Source organism: Colletotrichum phormii (assembly GCF_030913505.1).
Source record: "Colletotrichum phormii strain CBS 102054 chromosome Unknown BDP81scaffold_10, whole genome shotgun sequence".
Lineage (NCBI taxonomy): Eukaryota > Fungi > Ascomycota > Sordariomycetes > Glomerellales > Glomerellaceae > Colletotrichum > Colletotrichum phormii.
In genome coordinates, this window is record NW_026851452.1 from 918,089 (window position 1) to 940,154 (window position 22,066).

General features: G+C 53.0%; 4 protein-coding genes and 1 pseudogene across 5 annotated transcripts; 2 read left to right on the plus strand and 3 right to left on the minus strand.

The window, feature by feature from the left end:
• Positions 1 to 481: 481 nt before the first annotated feature.
• Positions 482 to 1,517, minus strand: BDP81DRAFT_319359 (uncharacterized protein; the record flags this gene model as incomplete). Its single annotated transcript, XM_060584426.1, has 2 exons — positions 482 to 1,357; positions 1,410 to 1,517. The coding sequence occupies 2 exons, from the start codon at positions 1,515 to 1,517 to the stop codon at positions 482 to 484; spliced, it is 984 nt and encodes a 327-aa protein (XP_060445292.1).
• Positions 1,518 to 3,662: 2,145 nt separating this feature from the next.
• On the plus strand, positions 3,663 to 5,195 carry BDP81DRAFT_319350 (KH domain-containing protein; the record flags this gene model as incomplete). Its single annotated transcript, XM_060584425.1, has 3 exons — positions 3,663 to 4,178; positions 4,234 to 5,113; positions 5,173 to 5,195. 3 exons carry the CDS (start codon positions 3,663 to 3,665, stop codon positions 5,193 to 5,195), a joined length of 1,419 nt encoding a protein of 472 aa, XP_060445293.1.
• A 993-nt stretch (positions 5,196 to 6,188) lies between these two features.
• Positions 6,189 to 7,235, minus strand: BDP81DRAFT_428127 (uncharacterized protein). The gene is made up of 2 exons (XM_060590401.1): positions 6,416 to 7,235; positions 6,189 to 6,329 (listed from the first exon to the last, which is right to left on the minus strand). The coding sequence occupies exons 1-2, from the start codon at positions 6,999 to 7,001 to the stop codon at positions 6,226 to 6,228; spliced, it is 690 nt and encodes a 229-aa protein (XP_060445294.1). The 5' UTR covers positions 7,002 to 7,235; the 3' UTR covers positions 6,189 to 6,225.
• Positions 7,236 to 11,928: 4,693 nt separating this feature from the next.
• On the plus strand, positions 11,929 to 12,979 carry BDP81DRAFT_26707 (Ser-Thr-rich glycosyl-phosphatidyl-inositol-anchored membrane family-domain-containing protein). Its single transcript, XM_060582898.1, has 2 exons — positions 11,929 to 12,262; positions 12,370 to 12,979. The coding sequence occupies exons 1-2, from the start codon at positions 12,031 to 12,033 to the stop codon at positions 12,900 to 12,902; spliced, it is 765 nt and encodes a 254-aa protein (XP_060445295.1). The 5' UTR covers positions 11,929 to 12,030; the 3' UTR covers positions 12,903 to 12,979.
• Positions 12,980 to 16,959: 3,980 nt separating this feature from the next.
• On the minus strand, positions 16,960 to 17,032 carry BDP81DRAFT_t175 (annotated as a pseudogene). Its single transcript has one exon. The product of its transcript is annotated as a tRNA-OTHER (tRNA).
• Between the last annotated feature and the right edge of the window lie 5,034 nt (positions 17,033 to 22,066).

Below are 22,066 nucleotides of genomic sequence, written 5' to 3' on the forward strand. Positions count from 1 at the left end.
TCTCTTGCACGAGAATCAGATAGCCTCAGAGTTGCCTTGCGAACCCCTCCTCAGTAACAGACTCGACAGCTCAAAAGTCTGTCCATACATTCGTACTCATTTCTTGCATTGATCAGGGCCAAAGGAGATGCTTCAGACGCACACTTCGTACGCCAAGTTCCTAACCTGGACACCAACTTTTTTTTCCGTTTTATCCAGATCCGGAGGCAAGTGTAGAGTCAATCGCAGACACTGTGACGCACTATCGAAAAAGAGCGCGCACTGTGACAGCCTCAGCGAGCCTATTAGAACTGCGCGCCCTGAGTCAAGAGACTCGACGCTTAACAACAGGAGCTTTTCTCTGACATTGCAAGGCCCAGGGTAGACAAGCTATCACGAGAAAAATTCAATTTGATAGCCTGGTTGGCCATCTCCACACGGGGGATCTGCGCCGACTGCGTCGCAGTTGCACTCGCACGGATGTGCGGCAGATCAAGCCCTGCTAGTCGTCCAGCTCTCTTCCAAAATCAATGAGCTTGAGCCTCGTCGCGTCCCGAGGATGGAATTGAGCGACCTTGGACCTGACGAGGAATCGCGCCGCTGCTGTTTCCTTTGATAACTTAACATACGCCGCGGTGCTGTCGCCAGCTGCTTCTGCATGTTGGTTTAGAAGCTGTTCTGTAAGGTCGCGCATCTCGCGACCAGCAGCCGCTGCTTCGTCCGCATTGCCTTGTTCTCGGCCTGCATCCTCCTGAGGTAGACCCCAAACTTCTTCGAGGCGTCGTTGTCGTTTATCCTCGTCCACCTTGGATTTGACCTTGACTGGTCGGCCCTGGGCATTGAAACCAGCGCCGAGTTGATCCGAGTCAATTTCCATCATGTCTCCCACGACGGGTCCACCGAGGTCTTCGGCAGCTAGTTGACTTCCAAGATGACCGTCAATGAAGTTTCTCAAAGCTTTGAGTAGCTTAGTCGTCTCTCTGTCGTAACGCTTCTTCTTCTGCCTCAGTTCGTCCAGTCTTTCCTTGGCTGCTCGTTCAGGCGTTAATTCCATCCGAGATTCGGCCTCGTCTTTGAGAGACTGAATTCGCTTCTCCAATCTCTGCTGAAGGGTTTGTTGGTCAGTCAAGCTCGCTTGCTCAACCTCGAGCCTTCCTTTGGCCTGATCAAAAGTGGCTCCTTGACTGGTCAGATAGGCTCGGGATTCAAGAACGGTCTGATGAGTCGTTCGCAAGGCCAGTAGCGCGGGTAAAACGGATTCCGAGAAAGGTACGAATGGAGGTGTGCTAGCAACTTGCTCGAAGGCGCCTCTCATGACTTCATAAGGTTCTCTCCCTGGTCCGGATCCATTCTGCCTCGAGTTGGCATTTCGTTGAAGCTGTTCACGTATTAACTAACAGCACTCAATGAGCATAAGATGGGCTGCATACCGCTGCAAGCTCTTCCCGGTGTTGGTTAATCTTTTCTTGCAGTTCTTGCAAGCTTTGATCCAGGCTCAAGGTATACCTATCACTGACGGGGTGGGGTGATTCGTCCATGTCGTGCTGAAATGTGGTCGCTCAAAGACAGAGACTGAAGTGTGTTGTTGTCGTTGTTGTATGTCCTTGATTCAGGCCAAACAATCTGATGGTTTGGCGACACGGTGCAAATATCAGATACACAACACTCCGTAGCGCACGCGACTTGGAGAGGGTTTCCCGGAGGAAACGAAACAGTTCAAGCAACGGCAGCACGCGCAGGTCTTCGATCCGTCCTAAAGCACACGGCCCGTCGGAGCACCGGGCACATCCAATGGTGTCGAGCGTCCGATTCGATCCCTGTCAGAAAAAAAAAATAAGGCGTGTTCGGCGCTAGATCGTCTCTGCTTGTTTCATACGAGGTGTCACTGTGTGTCGGACGCTATCGAGATTTCCGGGGGCGCAGACAGCCCGCGACTTGCACAGATGATGGCTCTGTCTTGACTGTCAAGCAGTCTGGCGCGCTGTCAACTGCAATTCCCGATTCGGTAAAGTGTACTAAAGAAGAAAGCGGTACCGTCGTCGGCAGAGCTGCGGCTATCCGCCAGGACAATACTGGATTCGATGTGGAAACCTGTCGTAAAGCAACTGATGCCTCTCTAACATAGACGACGGGACGTGACGTGACGTTGTGCAGGGTCGGTTTGTGTAGGAAGTATGGTGTGCAAAAGGCGTGTTGGTGCTGAGCATCCCCTTGCATTGGAAACAATGCAAAGCACCGCGTTGAAGGCAGGGTCGGTCGCAAGGCGCAAGGCACAGCTTCCATCCGCTCCCACACTTTTTTTATTCCCTTTGGTCAATTAGTCTGCGGGAGATGTACGGAGAAAATGCGCACGAAATGGCAAACACTGTGCGGCTTGCTGCATGGATCTACCCAATGAAACATCCCCAGCACAGCTAGGTACGGAGTGCTGTACTGCGTATAGGTACGAAAGTACTCCGTAGAGCACAAGGTAGGAAGGACTACCTATAAGCTAGCTGGCTGCGCACGCTGCCGTAGGTAGGTACGTTAGGCACCTCCGGAGCGGGGGCCACCACCTTCTCCCCCATGTTGCTTAATCTGCCGGTGAGCATCATCTCTCACTGTGTGGATCCTCTGTTTCTGGCGCAGCGTGGAGACATATGGAGGTAAATGAGGCAAAGGCACTGGCTGCATCATTGTGGAGACTATGTAATCTTCTAGGGCACTGTACTGGCCCTTGCCCCCCCGGGCGGGCACTGATGGGCTCCTGGCATTGGCGCCGCGCTGGCACTTGCGCTGCTTGTTCTGAGGAGAAAGCGTGAGAATATCTTGCCTTCCCATCCCGTTTCTCAAACCTCTTCGAGACATCCGGAACCCCCTTCCAACTCATCTGTTTGCCCTGCACGGTTTTCTCTCCCCCATCTCTTTTAATCACCGACTCGCCTCTTCGTTCCTCCCCCCGTTTGTCGAAAGCTTTTGGTGGGTTGTGTTTTTTCCAACGGCGCAGCGCATCGGTCCCCAGTTTCGCTTTCCTCTCACGTGTCGCCTCCGAAGCTATCCAGGTCTACCTACTCTGGCTCGACCGTCGGCGCGTTGCCATCTTCGTTTTGTTGCTTAGCAGCTTGAGAAGCTTCAACGAGACAAGACACAGCACGGAAGGAAATATCAAAGCTCTGCTTGCAGACTTGACATCACGTCGCGATACATCGCAGCTTGGACTGTTCGTTTGACGGAAGAAAGGTTTGAGCTTCTGCATCCGAATCGCCTCCCAGATACAACCTTTGTCTATCATCAGCTCCTTCCCTCCCGCCTTCTTTACCTCTTTTCCATCATCCACCTTCTTCCTGCCCGTCCGCTGCCTCATCGCCCAGCCTCGCACAGCCTCGCCTTCCCTCCGCTTGACCTGAGTATCTTTGCGATCCTCACGATTTCGGAAGTCACCTCGAACCTGATAGGATAGGAGTCATCCTGAACCCACATCCCGATATTTCAACTTCACGATCTGCCTGCCCTACGACCTTTCATCCTGCACGATCAAAGCCACTTCACCGAAGAGACATTCTCTGAACCCGATCCCGACTACGCCACTACACCAGCCCGTTTTCCTTAGAAAACCGTTGTGGTGTAGATAGTCGAATACAAGCTCTTCTTGAACCTACACGGAATTGCGAAAACTTGTGTGAGACATTAACAACTAGCCCATCATGTCCGCGTCGCCTACCCAACCCGCCAACTCGGCAAAGCGCCCCCTCGAGGAGACCTCGTCCCCTTCGCGTAGCAACGACCAGCCCGACGCGAAGCGACCGGCCTTGGACAAGATACTCAAGAGTGATGAGGAGGTTGAGATGGCCCAGCCGCTCGATGCCACTACCATCCCAACTACGGATGCGAACGGCGCCGACAAGACGAACGGCGCTGATGCGAAGTCTGAGACGGCTGACGAGGGCGCCGAAGGTTCCGAGACGAAGCCTATCCAGAGCTCCGTTGCCGGCTCCGTTCCTGCCACGTCCACGCCCTCGGCAAGTCACGATGAGAGAGATTGGATTCACATTCGCGCTGTCATTTCCAGCCCGGAAGCTGCGACCGTCATTGGAAAGGGTGGAGAAAACGTCTCCAACATTCGCAAGATGTCGGGCGCGAAGTGCACCGTCAGCGACTACCAAAAGGGGGCCGTTGAGCGCATCTTGACCGTTAGCGGCGTTGTCGATGCCGCTGCAAAGGTTTGTAACTCAATCGCTCTTGCCCAAAGAGGTCCCAGCTAACCCAGTCGAATAGGCCTTCGGTCTCATCATTCGGACTCTCAACAACGAGCCTCTGGCCGAGCCATCCAGCGCCCAGTCGAAGACGTACCCTCTGCGCTTGCTCATCCCTCACATCTTGATCGGTTCCATCATCGGAAAGGGTGGAGCGCGTATCCGCGAGATCCAGGAGGCTTCTGGTGCTAGGCTTAACGCGTCGGACTCTTGCCTGCCTCTGTCCACCGAGCGTTCGTTGGTGGTCATGGGCGTCGCTGATGCGGTTCACATTGCAACATACTACGTTGGCAGCACCCTGCTCGAGCAATTGAACGACCGGTTCGGTGGCCCCGCTGCCTCTGCGTATGCGACAAGGAGTGGTGGCCCTGCTGGTGTCGTCCCCGGCGGCATGCAAGTTGTCCCGTACAGCCCGCAGCCAACCACCGGCAACTACGGTAACCGTGATAACTACAACCGCAGACACGACGCTCGCGCCCAACATCACGGCCTGCCAGCTGCTCCGTACGGCGCGCAGCCGTACCCTCACCAGGCAGCCCAGCCCAACCCGGCCATGCCCATCCACTACGGTGCGGCGCAGGCTGGCGGCTATGGCGCCGCTGCTCCTATGCAACCTCATGCCGGTGCTGCCATGCCTCAACCTCACGGCGCTCACCCAGCTCAGCCCGTCCCTGGAGGAGCTATGCCAGGCGCGCCCTTGACCCAGCAGATCTACATCCCCAACGACATGGTTGGAGCCATCATCGGAAAGGGCGGGCAAAAGATCAATGAAATACGCCAGATCAGCGGTAGTGTGATTAAGATCAACGAGCCGCAAGACAACAGCAACGAACGGCTGGTCACAATCACGGGCACAGAGGAGTGCAACAGGATGGCGCTTTACATGCTCTACTCTCGTCTCGGTAAGCAGACTGGGGAGAAGGTCAGCCGGGTCGGCCAAGAGTGCTAACAAATGCAACAGAATCGGAAAAACACCGGATTTAACGTTGACGACGTTCATGACTTTACTGACTGACTATCAAATTTTAGTTCGGCAAACCAAAATTTCGGGCGGAATGGCACAGTTTCTTTTCTTTTGCGAAACATCATCGCCGTGTTTGGGGGATATCGGACTGGTCTCTGGCAACATCTACGCCGCGAGACCCCGGCTACATCTGGAAAGGGGGACAGGTCTCGATCAGCTTCGGCAGATCAAAGGTGCTTTTAGAGGAGGTACTACTTTTAATAGTGCACTACTCTCTTTTACTTCATCCATTCTCCAGCACATCTTGACTCCTTGCCCAATCTCTTCACCATCACCATTGCGCGCCCCATCGGTCGTCGCCCTGTCCGGCCCTGCTTGTCGTCCTATCACCCTCACCTACACAGCCCTGACGCATATGATAGCCTTGACCCCTAGAATCTCGTGACCCGTTCCCCAACATCGCCCTGATCAAATTTACCACATACATCCGTGCACTCTGCCCTACTACATTCTCTCTACCTGCCGTATGACACGCGCGGATATCATCCTGTTGGGGCGCAGATCGACTGCTTTCCTTGCCCGCGCCTTGGCGGAGGAGACGAGATCACCATGGACACTGATAGTTTGACTACGCGAGAATGAGATTGCTAATCGACTTCCAATAGGCATCGAACGAAGGCGACATTGACAAAGTTTGTCGGCTGGGGGGTGAGTCGCATACACAAGCCGCCATCCAGGGGGATGGATGTAGTAGACGGGCAAGTATTGATATCTGACTTGCACGTGCTGATGACGCGCAGGAGTCCAGCCTCGGATCAGAAGCAAATCACACAAGGCAAGTCCACTGGATATTTGTGGCCGGTGATTGGGGTACCAAAACTATATTACACGTCTCGTCTCATCATAGTCCCATCTCAAGGTACAGTATGTAATCGTATTCATCCCATCCTCGTAGCTTTCTTCTTTCAAAGAACAAACCTTTCCATAGCGCTAGCATTAGGTATACATAGTTTTCAGATTTGCTTCAATTCCACGTGATACTGTACATTGTCAGTAAGTGATGGAGACATGACAGACATGTCGAGGGCCCTGACAACGTACCATTGAAATGTCCTTGCGGCCTGATCTCAGCAAGTGAATGTTATCAGAAATAGCTGCAAATACACCAGTCAGCTTTCGTACTCGAGCCTGCGTAAAGAATACTACGGATACAGAGAAGAGGAAGCGGGAGCAAACTTACGTCCAGCCTTGGCTTTGGCGTCAAGATGAGCCTGCTTACTATCCCATCCCAACAAAAGCGTCACAGCAGGGCCCTTCTCCCCGTCCCCTCCAGAGGCGTCCACGGCAAGCGGCGTCGAGATCTCGCCGTACGCGTGCCCGTGGAACCCGACGACGTCCGCCCTTCCCTCCGTCAACCCTTGAGCGAACTCGGCCGTCTTGCGCGCAAACTCGGGCTCGACGCCGTACGCGACAAAGACCTCTGTGCACGGCGCGCGCAGGACCGAGGCCGCGTCGGAGGACGGATCCGCCGAGAGGGGCACCTTGTAGAAGACGGGCGACGCGGAGACGATGGCTTTGAGGGAGGCGAACCAGGGCATGTAGGCCTCTGACGACGCGAAGGCGGAGAAGGCGTCGGAGGAGGCCCATTCGATGACCAGGACTGTTTTGGATGGATCTTCGAGCTGGGGGCCCGTGTAGAGGGCGTTTACGCCGGGGACGGATTTGAGGGTTGAGGTTACGTCGGACCAGGCTGCGGGGGGTTGGGAGGTGGTGGTGTGGTTTTTGAAGGTCAAGGTTATGAATTCTGTGACTGGTGTGGAGGCCATTTTGATGATGACTGAAGTTGAAGGTTGACTTTGGAGGATGTAGTAGGATATTTAGGATGGGTGCTGGAGATGGAAAATGGGTCAGAAAGGGTACTGTATGTGAGGTATCGGGTTCTCAAAGAGGGTATGGGCGTGTAAGTGCTTCCAGGGTGGGAGTGGGACTTTATATCTTGGGCGCAAATGATGCTATTCACGACAGCTGGGTTTCCTACAGTAGACAAGTGATTGACTTGGTCACAGAGTACGAGCAGCTTCTACAAGGTTCTACATTCGAGGCGGGACGTTGCGCTTCCACCCGGACGCATCGGAACATATAGGTCACGTGGTGTGGTGCGTATTACTCCGCACCGCAGGGCGAAGCTTCTGGTGACACAGGTCTCTAGGTTCACAAATGTCGCAAGCCCGTTAGGTAGGGTATCTACGTTCTCTCCCAAGAGCGCAATTCGACTTGGGCAAGACAGTCTTTCGGGCTTTATCGGATTGCTCAAGAAAAAGAGCGGGAGTCAAAATGACGGGCGGGAGGCCATGCATCGCGCTCCGCACCGGCAGAGGCCGGCCGGTCCCACTCCCGCCTCCTCCCGCTCCATGGACCTCCGCCCAGAGACGGCGCACCGGGTTAGAGATCGGGGGCAATGGATTTCAGGCGCGTGACCAACCTACCTTACCTAGATGATCCTGGGCGGCACTCACTCCCACGCGCATTCTTCGTGCAGATGATGACATCAAAAAGTGCGAATAAGAAAAACATCCCAAATCCGGCCATGGCTTGACGCTAGTGATAGCGCTTCTCACTATGAGCAGGGCATTCCAACGGTCGAGACCCGGCTCATAACTTGTCTGGCCTTGAAACCGCGAAAGGGCGAGAGTCAAGAATGCGACGGTCCTGACGATTGCTTCTCTTCATCGGCAGTGGGCTAGCTTACGCTTTTCTCTCACGGAGGCGGGATAAAGTACCGTGCTTGCCCAGACGTGCCCAGCTTTGCCTGAATGCCCTCTTTCGGGCGTCGCAAGTTGGCTTAGGGCTGAGGTGCATTCAATAAAAGGCTTTTTGGTGTCGCTTTTCGTGTCGCAACCGAAGTATCAACCTGCAGGAAGCTGACAAGGTTGACTCGTGTTGACCACGATGCAACACCCTCCCTCACCGTCACTCGGGAGTCATTGAATGACAGCAACGTTGTGCGAGAGCCCCGATATCGTGGCACCACTACGCGCATGTGAAGCTTGCTCGCCTAGCACTGCCTGCATTGTCGCAGGAAAAGGACGGCAGCCCACACTACCTGTGATGCAAAAGGGCGGCCTCGTGACACCAGATCTCGCAGTGAGCGCCATCGCTGTGCCACTTGACTGCAGATAGCCGAAAAACCAGTGGTCTGTCCTCGGCCGTATTCGAGCTGCTAGGCAAGCTGACTGCATCGTAGAGTTGCAGAGAAAAAGCAAACTCGTCAACGGTTGTCAAGTGTGCAACAAGGACCACTGCCCAACATGCGTTTGCCAGGGCTGGGTGTCTTTGAAAATGGCCTCAGTTAGATATGCGCGAGCCCACCTTTGCAGAGACTATTTCTGTCGCTTTTGAATTTGCTGTCATTGGCTCATGACGTTGCTTGTATGTATACGAATAGTGGCAGGTCAAGGGGCTTTTCGGCTTCAGATGTCCTGGCAGTCAATGCCTCCATAACTTGGGATCCACGGTTTACGACTCGTTGCGGAAGGGTATCGCTTGCTGGGTCGGTGACTATGGGTAATAGAGTTTGGTGTTGAAACTCTGACAAGGGACGCAAGCGATGGGGACCTTGCTGATGGCCGACCCGATGCGTCGGACGAGTCGTTCCTCGGGTCCAAAATTGGGTTGTGGCGGTGGTGAATGCAGAACATCGGATTATGCAGAGACGAGGCGGAAGACTGCAAGCTGAAAGTCATTGCGAAGGCTGAGGTGCGCAATTGGGCCATCATATGAGAAGAGATGGTGTTTTCGCAAAGCTACGAGAAAGCCGATTTCAACTTCACGGCGTCTGTTCGGCTTCTGTCCGAAGTCTTGATAGGAGCAGCTTGTCCAACGCCGATGACTTTGGGTTTACTGGATGGGGGGGGGGGGGGGGGGGGGCTGAGGCCCAGTCCGCTTATTCGTTATGAGTCCTCACTTCAAGATGCGGCCCCCAGGTCCACGATATCCTCAGATTCCGCGTACACGGGGGTGAGTCGTCATCGGCGTGGGAATGAATATCTCCAAGCGGTGCGAGCAGGGGTTGAAAGGCAACTGCCAGCGGGGGAGGGTGTCTTGTGTTCCGTGATTGCGACATCTCACATAGGATACTTCGTTCAGGAGTTGATTAGGTCGGATCCGCTTCATCTGTGAAGTGAATTAACTCGCAATGCCAGTTGGAGGTGGCAACAGGTTTCCGACTGCAAGTCAAGATGGGTCAACCGGACAGATTATTGATTCGAATTTTCTCGCTGGATTGTGAGTACCTATGCTCTCGCTTGGCAGCTAGTGTCGCTCCTTCGTAAGGTTCTGGAAGGGCCGAGGACACAAAAGATCTTTTTGTGCATGATGTATCGTCACTTCGGGGGGATCTCCAACGTCTCTACTCCGTACCCCTGGCTGACTACCAGAGTAGCACAGACTAGAGGATGCGGCATGGTAAAATTTTAAGTGGCCGCTTTGACGCCAGGCCGACGGTAGTGCTAGACGGCGGACTGCGGTGAAAAGGAGACGGAAGAGAGACGGACTGGTGACAGGTGGATGGCATATGTGTGGGCGAAAGCTGGAGGATGAGAAGTTGGCGGCAGCGGCTGGTGCCAAGTCAGACGGTCCCCATGAACCGTTTCCACGTTCCTTGCATTGGCCGTGGCTTCTGCGCCGTGTCATTCGGTACGTACCGGCGGAGAGCTGCGAACTAGGTAGGTGAGCAATCAGCGGTGCCTATTTCCAGATCCCCGTTAAGGTAATTAATTAGCTTAAACGCTCTCTCGTCAGTGAATGGAACATGCTGTAGCATAACGTCGCATCATCTGAGCCATGTGTGGGCTCATCGGAGCGAGACACCATCAACAATGACTGCTGGAAATTGGATTAGAATGAGCGTTCATGTCAGCACGGCGGGTTTGTTGACCTTCCATACGGAGAGATGGCCGGTGAAATTCCCTCGAGGGGCGAGACCGCTAGAGCATAGAGGTATGTGGGTGAGGCTATGTACCTTTCCCTGTGAGTGTTGATTTTGCGGTTAGAACTTGGAACTGCTGGCCGTAACGCCGTCTGGGTTCTTCCAGCTTGTCTTGGTTGGAGGTCAAGTCAATGCCCCGCCTCGAAGCATCTCTTCCTCGATGTACCTTGGCTAGCACGCCATGTCCGAAACTTGGCTCTTGTTGGCGGCCTAGGCTAGGCTGGCCTTGTGCGTGAAGTGGCACTCGAGGCTTGATGTTTGTATCCAAGTTTCTACTCCGTAGAGCTTAGGTTCCGCCCTATACCGGCTGTTGGGGAACGTAGCCATGCCGTTTCGAGGCCTCGCTCGAGATGAGTGAGTATCCGTAACAAGGGGGTATTTCGATGTGGGTGTGAGCAAGAGTTGCAAGACGAAGCGAATTCGAGTTGTCGAAAGCTTTGGTTGCCTCGACAGGTGGTACTGTTGCCTTGAGGCGAACCACTGGACTAGAAAAAAAAGAAAAGTGTCCGCCTGCGAATGGGAACACCTTCGGAGGCAAGTGGGTTGCGGGAGATCTCGCCGTCTCGACAAACCCCTGGAATGGGACGAGTGGGTGACCTGGGAAGTACTGCGCGGGCCGCTTCATTGTGTGAAATCGCGGTCCACTGAGCAGGAAGCGGAAAGCGCGTTGGCTCAGCCCTGTTCGGTTGTGATCTGTTCCTTGCACTGAGTGGAAAAGTTACTTTGCAATTGGGAGAAGCATCCGCACCGCATTGTGGTACCCAGTGGCACTCCTCTTGCAGAAGACGCCAATAGTGTATGTAATGCCGTCAGGCTGCAGCTGGACGAGTTGGCGGTGGGAAATCTACGCGCTTCATACCGCAGTCAGACGGATGGAGATGGAAAAAGCATGGACAGCTTCAACTGAGGTTGGGTGGTCACTGGTGCTTCCTCGGGGTGCAGGTACGTACCCGTCTTACATGAGTGGAGAAGTTGGAGTCGGGAAGGAGGTGCCTGCCTCTAGGCCCTAGGTACCTGCGCCAGGGAAATTCAATGGTCCACACCCCCTGGTTTATGTGGTCCCACCCAATCAGAACGGGGTAATCTCGTCTTTAATTTCCACACCCATGTCTGCGCTGTCGGCGGCGCAGTTGACAATTGCGACGATGGCATGCACAACTTCACCAGACGGCGGGAACATTACGCCCAACTTCGCTGCGCTTCCCCCTTCTGTGCCTCACTTCATCACAGCCTGTGCCTGTGCCTGTGCCTCTCCAGGTTTTCACTCCCTCCCAATGTGATGCCCATGAGGCCATCGTGTGTACCTTGCCCAATTGGGTCAGGATGCCCCCCTCCTCTCTGTACCCGTAGAACCTGGTATTTTCTCTGAACGTCAATGTCAATGGACCCCCCCAGACCATGGAAGAGGAGGAAGCCACGGGCCATTGCCTTGCAACCCCCTTGCCGCGCGCCCGGAGCACTCACCTCACCTCAAGGCTTCACCCTCACCCTCGGGGTGCTGGGTGCTGGGTGCTGGGCTAACAGGGGTCATGCTCACCTCACCTCCTCTTCTTTTCCTATCCCTCCTGTCGTCGTCTGCTCTTCCCTTCTCTTTCCTCTTTCCCTCCTTACCATCAACCCAAGTCCCAGTCACTTTACCCCGTGCCGTTGTGCGTCTCATCATCTGGCTTCAGCCTGTCACTCTTTTAAATATAGTCACTCATTAACCCGTCACAAAGACATCTCATTCTCCCTTTTTCCAAACCAACCTTCTCACTTTCTACCTTCCAGTCGCTCGTTCCTGGACTTTTTCCGTCTTTTTTATTTTAGACCTAACTTCTAATCAACAACCTCTCCAACACCCAACGACCTCGTCGACTCAATTCAAAATGCAGTTCAAGATCTCTGCCGCTGCCTTCCTGGCCTTTGCTGCCTCCGCCCTGGCCCAGAACGCCAACTTCGACCCCGTCACGAAGCCCACCCCCAACGAGCAGATCAACGCTGGCACCTCGTACACCATCGAGTGGACTGCCCCCGATGCCTTCAAGGACGTCACCGTCTCCATCAGCCTGATTGGTGGTGCTACCCAGAACACCCAGGTTCCTCTTTTGGACATTGCCTGTAAGTATACAAATCTCCTGGCTGTACGGGACGAGACGGACATATCTCCCATTCTCCCGACGGCCAATTCGCGATGAGATGAGGAAGGAGAACTAACACGCTCTCAGCCGGCATCGCCAACTCTGCTGGAAAGTACACCTGGACCATTCCCAGCACTCTCGGCAAGGACGCCTTCTACGGCCTGGTTGTCAAGTCTGAGTCCAACCCTACCGTCGACTTCCAGTACTCCAACCCTTTCCACATCATTGCTGGTGAGGGCGCTGCCTCTGGCACCACCACCGTCGTCTCCTCTTCCGCCACTGCTACCGTCACCCTGTCCGCTGCCAGCGTTTCGGTCACTCCTACCGCCATTGCCTCCGCCTCCGCCTCCGCCTCGGCTTCTGCTTCTGCCTCCGTCACCAAGTCTGAGAGCGTCATTGTCAACTCCACCACCGCTCTTTCCACCACTGCCGTCCCGACCCCCGCTACCCTGAGCGCTTCTGCCTCCACCATCACCAGCGCCACCCGCCCTGCCACCAACAGCACCGGCACTGCTACCCGCTCTGCTATTGCCACCGTTACTGGTGTTGCCGCTGGTGCCCAGGCCACCGCTGGTATCTTTGCTGTCCTCGGTGGTCTCGCCGTTGCTGCCCTTCTCTAAGCAACCCTTGTTGCAGCATTTACTCGGATACACTACATCTGTTAAAACTGCATTGGGCTTGGTTTTGGGTTTCAACGTGCATATTTGGTCATGAATGGATAAAAAGACGGGTGACACGGCTTCAAGGCTAATGGACTCGGAACATCCGTGTCATTACCACCTTGAGGAAATGGGCTCCCCCGCACATGGCGTTTTCCTGTGTTTTCGATACCAGTGTCCCCGTGGACGTGGATGATCACGAGGGACGGGTTGATACCTTTCTAGTTGATAATGTGAGAGAGAACGATTCAGTCTGTTTCTAGAGAAAAAAGAAAACAACTTTTTACAATACTGTGTCTTTTTGCCCATGGTGCAACTGAATTTCTGTGACATGTCGATCACCTTGGGGTAAGTAAGGTGAGATAGGTGCGATGCCGATCAGATAACCTTGCAGCTGTCATGGGACGGCCGCAGCTTGTCTGATGTGAACAGGTGGGATTTTCAGGCACAACCGCCCGCCCTACCACGCCTCCCAGCACACTGTTTCGGCTGAGTCCCTTCTGTTGACCAAGATGCGCATGGGTCTGCAACCACAATAACGATCCTGCAGCTTGGCAGCTACAATTCCCTCAGTGAAGCTAGGTGACGTTTTGCTACTTTGATTTCATTGTGTATCAAAATTGCACCTGCCCATTCAATTTCAACAACGGTCTCTTTGTTCGTTCTCATCGCTTATTGTTTGGGCAATTTTCTAAAGGGCCGCCGATCAAAACACACAAAGCAAAAAGCCCCCGGCCGTCAACGGCTACGATTTCCCGGCCCGGTCGGACTCGGGTTCTGGAAGTAAGCGGTGGCGGTCGGGTCTGGCTCCAACGACCAACGACAAATGCACGCCAGGTTGTTCAGGGCCCCCCTCTACCTTCCCCACGGTAATCTTCAATAATCTTCAACGACAACACGAAATCGAAATCGAGAGAGAGAGAGAGCAGCAGCTGGCCCAGCCGCGCCAAGACAAGGGGGGGTTTTGTTTTTTTCACCCAGTGAAAAGAGGGAGAGAGGCCTTTGCAGAATAAGAAACCTGACACGAACTGGCTCATGACTCGGTCGATTAGATTGCAACTCCAGTTTTTCTGGAGACGGTTGGAAACTCTGTAGGAGTCCGACGGCCCGGGATCAGACTTATTGAAACCTTCCAGGAGTACTCCGTTGCTGAGGGCGAGGTAATGCAGCGTTGCTTGCTTTTCTTCCTTCCTGTGTTTTTGCTGTCTTGGACTAACCGTTCTACGATTCTTCAATCTATCCTGGCGGCCCTTGTTTCGGATTCTGTCACCACCCCCCTCGGATACCGATACGGCAGCATCTCTGCCCTCTTGGGACCGGCCAACTCCGGCGGTTCTGGATTTGCACGTAGCTATCTGTACAGATTGAGCGTCTCCATCGCCAGATATGATCAGTGATGAAAGAGCAGTTGCAAAACACAAGGCCTCGGATTCTTCACGGGTATCCAATACGAGTACTGAAAAAGCGGCGCTGATGGGAGAAAAAAACCACCCCCAATATAAAGGAAATCAAGAGAAAAAAGTGCGACTGCGTCTGCGTGTGTAATGTATTATACTTTCGGCTTCCTCATCTCGGGAGGGACGTTGTGGGAGTATGCGCGGCCTTCCGGCGCGGCAGTACCGACTACCGCAACACCCCCCATGGTGACATCGTTGCCCGGGTTCGATGATCCTTTCACGCACGTCAGCAATACCGTCTCACGGTCTCACTTTGGAATATTGCGGGGGGAACCATTTAGTTCCCAGTTCCTTTGGAGGGGTCGACCTTGCTTGAAGGCTGCGAGTGCGGTATTGCGGTCGTATAGTGAAGTCCTGGTCAATGCCCGTCGAGCCAGTCTGGTCAGCTGAGAGCGTGCGATCATGTCCAGCTGAGAGTTAGGCAAAGGGAAATATTCTCCCTGGATCCGGGTCCGGGGCGCTGGGTGGTCGTTGTTGGGCAGTAGGCGCGCGTCTGCCCTCCTGATCGCGTGAGAAACGCACTGAGCGTCCGTTCCGATTGTGACTGACACGGTTCTGAATCCGGCCTGCCTGTGTTTGTTGGATTGTTGACGGTGAAATTCAAGGGGCCTAGGGGGTGGGGGGGGGGAGATCTCAAACCTGGCTGGAACTCGGCTGTGGTTGCGGCAGGAGCAGGATAATTGCGAACTGCTGCAACGGAAACGGTTACTTCAATCTGCTAAGGCGCACGAATCATGCCTGAATCGTGTTGATGGAGGAGTTCCGTGGACAGTTGTGCTCCTTAAAACGAAGCATACAGGCATGGTATGACTCTCTTCGTTCCACTGCGATGCCTATGCTTGGAGATGCGGTTGCTCGGAGATGCGGCTGCCTGAGTGAAGAAGGGTGTGCTCTTGATAGGCGCGTGTTGAGGCAGTCGTTTCGTCTTGAGAATATCTTTCTCGGTCCATCAGCAAAATCGCTGCTACGCATGCCAAACTGAGCGTCAAACTTATTTGCTAAACGTTTTCATATCGTGGTGTTCTCCTAATACTATCTCTGGCTCCTCTTAAAGCTGTTTTCAAAGGTCGACCTGCTATATCTGGCTAGGTCGCTATAAGTATTTGCTTGAATGATGTGAATAGTAGAGCCTCTCAACTTGATAGCTATCTTTCTCGCGGTCGGCCTTCTCGGAGTGTGTATAACCACATCATCAACGGATGGATAGTCCTACCGGAGACAAACGTAGGACACTCGTCTTCTATAAGCAGTAAAGAGCGGCCCTGTTCAGTGTTTGCGTCTGATAGAGAAAACTCATGAGAGTGAATCGACTCACTTCTGTCTATGCCCAAGTACACGCAGGTTTCAATTTCGAGCTATTGGATCACTAAATCCTTGGAGTCATGTACGTTATAATTGTCAGTAGCGACGTCTGGCATCCCCGCCATCCTCTTCTGTTTCCAATAATTGCCAGGACGAAATATCTCAACACAAAGGTTGGTATAGCCATAGGGTTGAGAGAACATCGGATGTCTACTTGCCCGATTCATCTTACTACGCGTGGAACCTCCCCGGGCCAATTTGAAATAGCGACATCGGCAAACGATTGGGCCTTCTAGTCATCGTTCTACAGTCCATTTATCCGAGAGATATGTGACGTTTACTTTGAAGCTGATTAGAGTCTGATTTATGCGTCTTTAACGATGTCGCTTTCAGTCCTGAGAAGTAGGTGGTCTGACAGGCCACCGAGGACTCATACAGACCCAAGGACAGCAACGGAGTAAACAGAAACCTAGCATGGCTTCTGCTTACATAGATTTACAGAATACAGTATGATACTAGACTATAGCGTCTAGAAGTATCGCAAAGGGGCAAACAGAATTTCTCGTCTTCCACAAGCCTAGCCCTCGGGACGAGTGGGTCTGAAAGCTTCAATGAATACTCGAATTCTACGAATATTATCAGCTCACTGTCAGACAGAACCCGATAGGTTTCTCAACGGACCGAGATGAGTTATCGATGAGTGATCTTTCAAAGTCGAGAGCTCTGATGCACGGAATACGGGTAGCGAATTTGAACCAGACGCAAGTCGAGTAACATAAATACACTTTCGCGCTTTGGCACACCAAATTAACTCAGGCACCACCCAGCGAGACCACGGACGCTGTCAAAATCATCATAACGTAAATACAGAGAGAATTTGACTAGAACATAAGATCTCACGATAGCAACCATAGAGGACGATCAATGTCACGAGAGAGGTACCAGTGACGCTTCGAGTGTCATCGATATGGACCCACCGAATAAGCTCATCCTTCAACTAACACATCCCAGCCCGTGATCGGGATCTGCCCAAAAATCGCCAAAGCCCTAACCGCACACATACAGCGGTGGTGAATCGAGCCGGGTCGCCTTGCGGGAGGAATGACTAACTGCAAGGCACTTTCAGAGGTCCTCGAGTAGTGTAGAAAGTAAGATGCGAGGTAGAAAAAAAGAATTGTTGCGTCAATCGCTGACGGGAATTGAGCCCGACGTGGCTGGTTATTGTTAGTGATGATGTTCGTGAGGTCTTTGATGAGGCAGGTGAAGCTTACGGGTCGAACCCACAACCTTGAGATTAAGAATCTCACGCTCTACCGATTGAGCTAGCCGGGCGGATGGAATCCTGCCTGATGGTTGGTGACGGGTCGAGGGCTGCAAGTGGTTATGGATGGAGGGCAGAGGAGGGGGGACTCCATAGTCTTGAGCGGGCCCCTCGTAACGGTTTGAAGGGTGTGTACATCATAGAACGCAGTCTCGAGACACTGAGGGCTCTGATACACCAGGAGCTCTTTAGAGCCTGGAGGTAGCAAGATGAGGCGGAGGTTGGTTCACCGAATACATATGAGACAAGTACAATGAGGGTATTTAGTCGTATGCAGGCAGTCTCTTACATACTGCTGTGAGAATGCCTTGTTCGTGTAAGTAACGGCATTGGGAGGACCGTGAAACTGTCCCAGATCAAAACACGTCATGTGTCTAAACGAGTTGATCGGGATCCTATGCTTCTTACTTGTCTAAGCTTCATGCAGCCCATTGTGGCCATTGCCAATCTTCTGTCTCAAGTCGGGCACACACAGGACCGCCAAGTGGTACTCTAGCGAGGCAAAAAAAACTACTAAAAAAAAAGCTCTTCGGCTGATAAGTATCGGTAAAGGTCAGTAAGACGGTAACCGCCATCAGACATAACTTCGAGCGCAGGAACATTTCGCCTAGCATGTGAACGGCTGGCTCTATGGAACTCTCATAATAGCCCCCTTGATGAATGAAGAGTTCAACATTGTGCGTATCTTTTTGCCCTGCGAGGTGGTTTCCTCTAGATGGGATGGCCAGGCGTGGGTTTCGTCTCGCTACCTGGGCCTTCGATGGTGGCATCAGAACAGCCCCAGTGTCGATATGGACAATCGGCCCCCCGCACGAGTTGAATGTGTCAACTATCGTAGGCTTACCAAGGTGTGTAAATGGACGTTACTTACTTTTAATCCAGGAAGCACTGGAATTCGCTAGCCTGCCTCATGGTCCACTGCACATCCAACTTCTGTTCTGCATGTTCGAGGACGAGAAGCCGGAGGACTCTTCTATGGATCGATAGAAGTCCGCATTAGTGGAATTCCTATTGGGCGAAGGGATTGGCCTCGAAGCCAAAAACTTGGCCTTCTCAAAGCTGATGTCGAAAGCGTAGCCGTTGCATGTTGCTGGAGAGTTTCACTCGCAAAAGAATGATGAGCATCTGCCCATGTTCGACTAGGCGAAGTGAGCAATCTCCGCAAGAAACCAAGACAGAAACCACGCGCAGGCGTTTCTGATTTAGTTGAGTGTCTCCAGCCGTTGTTGTCTCGGGCGCAAGAAGTGAAGCGGCGCAGCCTAGACAACACTGGGAGCACTGAGTACCTCGTGTTGTATGTTAACGTGAGAGCAGAATCGTAGCCGAGGTTTCGGGGGACTTAGACACTGTTGTACGAGTCTTGACGAAAATTCCGATTCGACGACATTGGACGAAAGCTGTTTTCGTTGAACTGTGAAGCTGGCGAGTGGTTGCTTTCCTCTGAGGCATCTCTCGCATCATTCTGCTAACTGGGTCAGATGTGCATGTCAGCGAAATACCAGGTCACACAATTACGAGAAATCCTCGCCGTACCATGTGGCATGTCCTGAATCTAATTGGTAGCATGGGGCACCATTTTCTCAGTGATTGCCCGAAATCGCAAGTACATCACGGGTGGCAATATCAGGGTTGGGCTTGAAAAGCCCCGCTGGACACAGGTTGTTGCTCGAGGACGAGGCTCAGATATGACAACAAGGCTATGTCAGAGCTTGCTCTCATCACACCATTCCTAGCAACTCCGCCCTGGTAAAAACGAAAGATACCTATGTAGCTGCTACGTGAGGCCATGAAAAGGTTTATCGGATTTCTAAACCGAGATCGGACGCAATAGTTTCCTCATGTGCAAAGATACGGATGTCGACGTCAACCGGAGATGCAAAATCCGATCCACTTACTGAGGCGAGGGAGGCAGTTATGTGCCCACTGCCGGCCAGTTTGTGTAGTTCCGGACCACCAAGGTTTGCTTCTTAAACCCCACGTCCTCTGGCGTAATACTCTCAGGCATGACAAGCCCAAAACTTCATCTGCTTCGTCACGATGGCGCCAGATAAGGAGGTCTGGACCCGGCCAAGCTCGAAGACCAGTAGATGCCTCAGCTTTCAATGCTGTGATCGGGGCTTGTCATGCTTGGCTGAACAGAAGGGTGTCTTCTAAAGACTGGGATCCAAAGAAGGCCGGCTTGAAGCCGTAGTTAGGCAAAAGTACCCAGACACAGCTCCTTGCTGCCGCTCAGAATGACAAGAAAAGCATTAAGTTAACTGATCATTGCGGGCGGACCTCTTGGCCAGGAAACAGCAATCATGCTCATGTGAAATGCTGACCCTTTGCTATCTACCTACTTGGGTTGAGACGGAAACAACCTGGAACACTTCGGCGATAGTCCGATAAGAGAACACCCGACGGAATACTTTTGCTCAGCACTACATATGTGTCACGTTTCCTGCGCCCTGAATGTGCTACACATACTCAGCGCCTGCTTCCAGGTTGTACTCATGATGCAACCAATTGCATGCAAACGCCTGCGGAGTTAAGAAATCCTCGAACAGTAGTTATTCACTAATTTCATCTCAAGATCAAGAGAACTTGACATGTCCTTGCAGCCGCGGCTGGGCGCATGGGTCGTTCAGTATTCTGAGGGTTGGCGACTGGATGTTGGTTGTGCCGTTATCTTGGATTGGACAACTCCGCGGAGGTTGACTTACACGTGTGGAATAGGCAAAGGGGTCCGCATTGCCGCGTTGAGTGGAGGCTGAAAGGGCCGTTCAAAACGCCCGCAACCCACGGCCGCTGTACCGGATCCATACACGACAGATGCGGTAGCGCCAGTTTGTGCGATGCTTCAAGTGTTGACATATCAGCCACAAGTCCGAAGTTGAAAGACGTGGGATTTTGAAGTCGGAATCGAGCAGCAAACAAAGTCCAGACCTTCGCCGCGCCGGGTGTGGAAGGCAGGGAATGGGAGCCGGCAAACCGGGGGTATGAACCAGACAAATGGGACCGATGTAGGGATTTGGATGGCTGACATAATACACGAGAACCCCTTGTGGTGGATCTGCTGCGGCTAAGGCCCTTCTTGCCCGACCTTTCGTTGTCTCTTTATCTTATCTCAACTCAACCTCCCCCTCCAAATGCAGCGTAGCAACCTAAAACTCCCTAGTCATCCTCATTTTTCATCATCAGCTCTTCTACTCCATCATGCTTCTCCCGTCACACCTGGGGAGCATCATGGCCAACGAAACGTGGGGAAAGAGAGTATCAGGGAGAGCCGGCGGAGGGTACCATAACCTTGCCCCAGTTACGGGGTCCCGGACTACACCACCCCGTTTATTTCTGGCCAGTCTTTGAGGAACAGCAAGCGGCACGCGGTCCATGATCAGGATCAACGTTGTCTCAATTCCTCTACGACGTCAATTAATGACAAAGTATGACACTATTGTTCCACGACGTTGGCCTCGCTTTGTGATGACCGTCAGCTAGCGCAGACGGCACTATCATCAAGGAAGACACTGCCGTCGGGTGCCAATTGGGCGGGCCTCGTCCATATCAAAGACCGGCCCCGAGTCCCTAGTCTAGTTTTTTCTAGGGAGCCAAGCCAGTGCTTGAAGTTAAATCGTCGCAGGCCAAGACTCCCAACATCTTTCACCTTCACAAAACATCGCTCACCTGGTATCCGTACCCTTCAATCGCCAACGACATAGAAGGGCACTATTACAGACTTCAAAGTCAGTTGGTTCCAAATCATCGCTACAAGCTTGACGTACATGCCATCAATGGTCGAATGAGCCCCGCGGAGATCGACGCCAACGAGTAAGCATTCGCCAGTCAGATACCAGAGTCAATTCCTTATCTCTTGGACGCCAGGGGTGGGGCCTGGGCTCGACCGTCACAACTGCATCTTGAGCGCCAGACGTGAGCCTACCAAAGATAAGCAATAAGCTCAGAAGCCTCCGTTTCGTCGTATTGCTCCCCGTTTCCTTTCCCCCCTTGTCCAATCACTTTCCTTCTAAAGCACTTTACTGAGTATCTTAGAAAGGCAAGGACCGTCAAGATAAGGCATATGAACCTAGCGTCAGAGGCCACCTTTCTTGGCTCATCACATCACTGTGCTTCGCTACCTACTGCACTGAAGGTCGCGACAGCGTGGTTTTAGGCGTCTGATTACACTCAAGCCGGCTCCCAGTCGACGAAGAACATATTTGCAGCGAGTTCAAAGGGCCCAGGGGAGAAGTACACCGCTGTTGGCTTTCATCTCAGCATTCCTCTCGGCTCTGGAGAAGACTCGACTGGGTCTCGTCACAATCGTGACTGTCTCTCACTCACTTCGGATTGAGCCTTCAAACAATAATCTGCAGCTTCAGATCTGTCACTCATTCGAGCTCCCCCTTGGCTGCCAGTTACTATTCTTCACGAGCCACGTTTGATCGAGTATTAGAGACACAACGTGCAGCACCGGCACTCTCATTCGAGACATCACCCTTGTGCCTCGGCCTACCTACGCTACAGGAAAGATTGTGTCATCTCCGTCTTTCTCCCGTCTGTAGATTCTTATCTGAGAGATCGAACAGCGAGCCCGCTATCCAGTATCAAGTCTACCACGCAGTTGGTGTGGTCCGGTCCCTTTACGCCTCTTGGCCGCCTCCCATCCCGTCAGCGCGTCTCCGTCACCCTCGCATTTGTGCCCCCCCTTCATCCTTGTATCCCCGCGCCAGGGCAGGGGATTCTTGCAGCAGAATCAATCCGGTTTAGCGTCTTGTTGTTCCGGAGATGCATCAACCGCCTTCGATCTTCAAGAACCATATGTCTATACGTTGCAAGCATTCATATAAGACTGTCCTCCTTTGAGCCTTCCCGGTAGCCATAGTTGCAGATCCCATCATCCGGACGCTCGACAACATCAACAACCAGGTTCTTCTGACAAGACTCGAGCTTCGGCATCCTTGCCTACGTGGGTCATCATCGGCGACTAGCACGAACCCTCCACATTGACCGACGCCTTAACCACACGACACCGAGAATCACGAGCAAACAGTGCAAAAGCTATCACG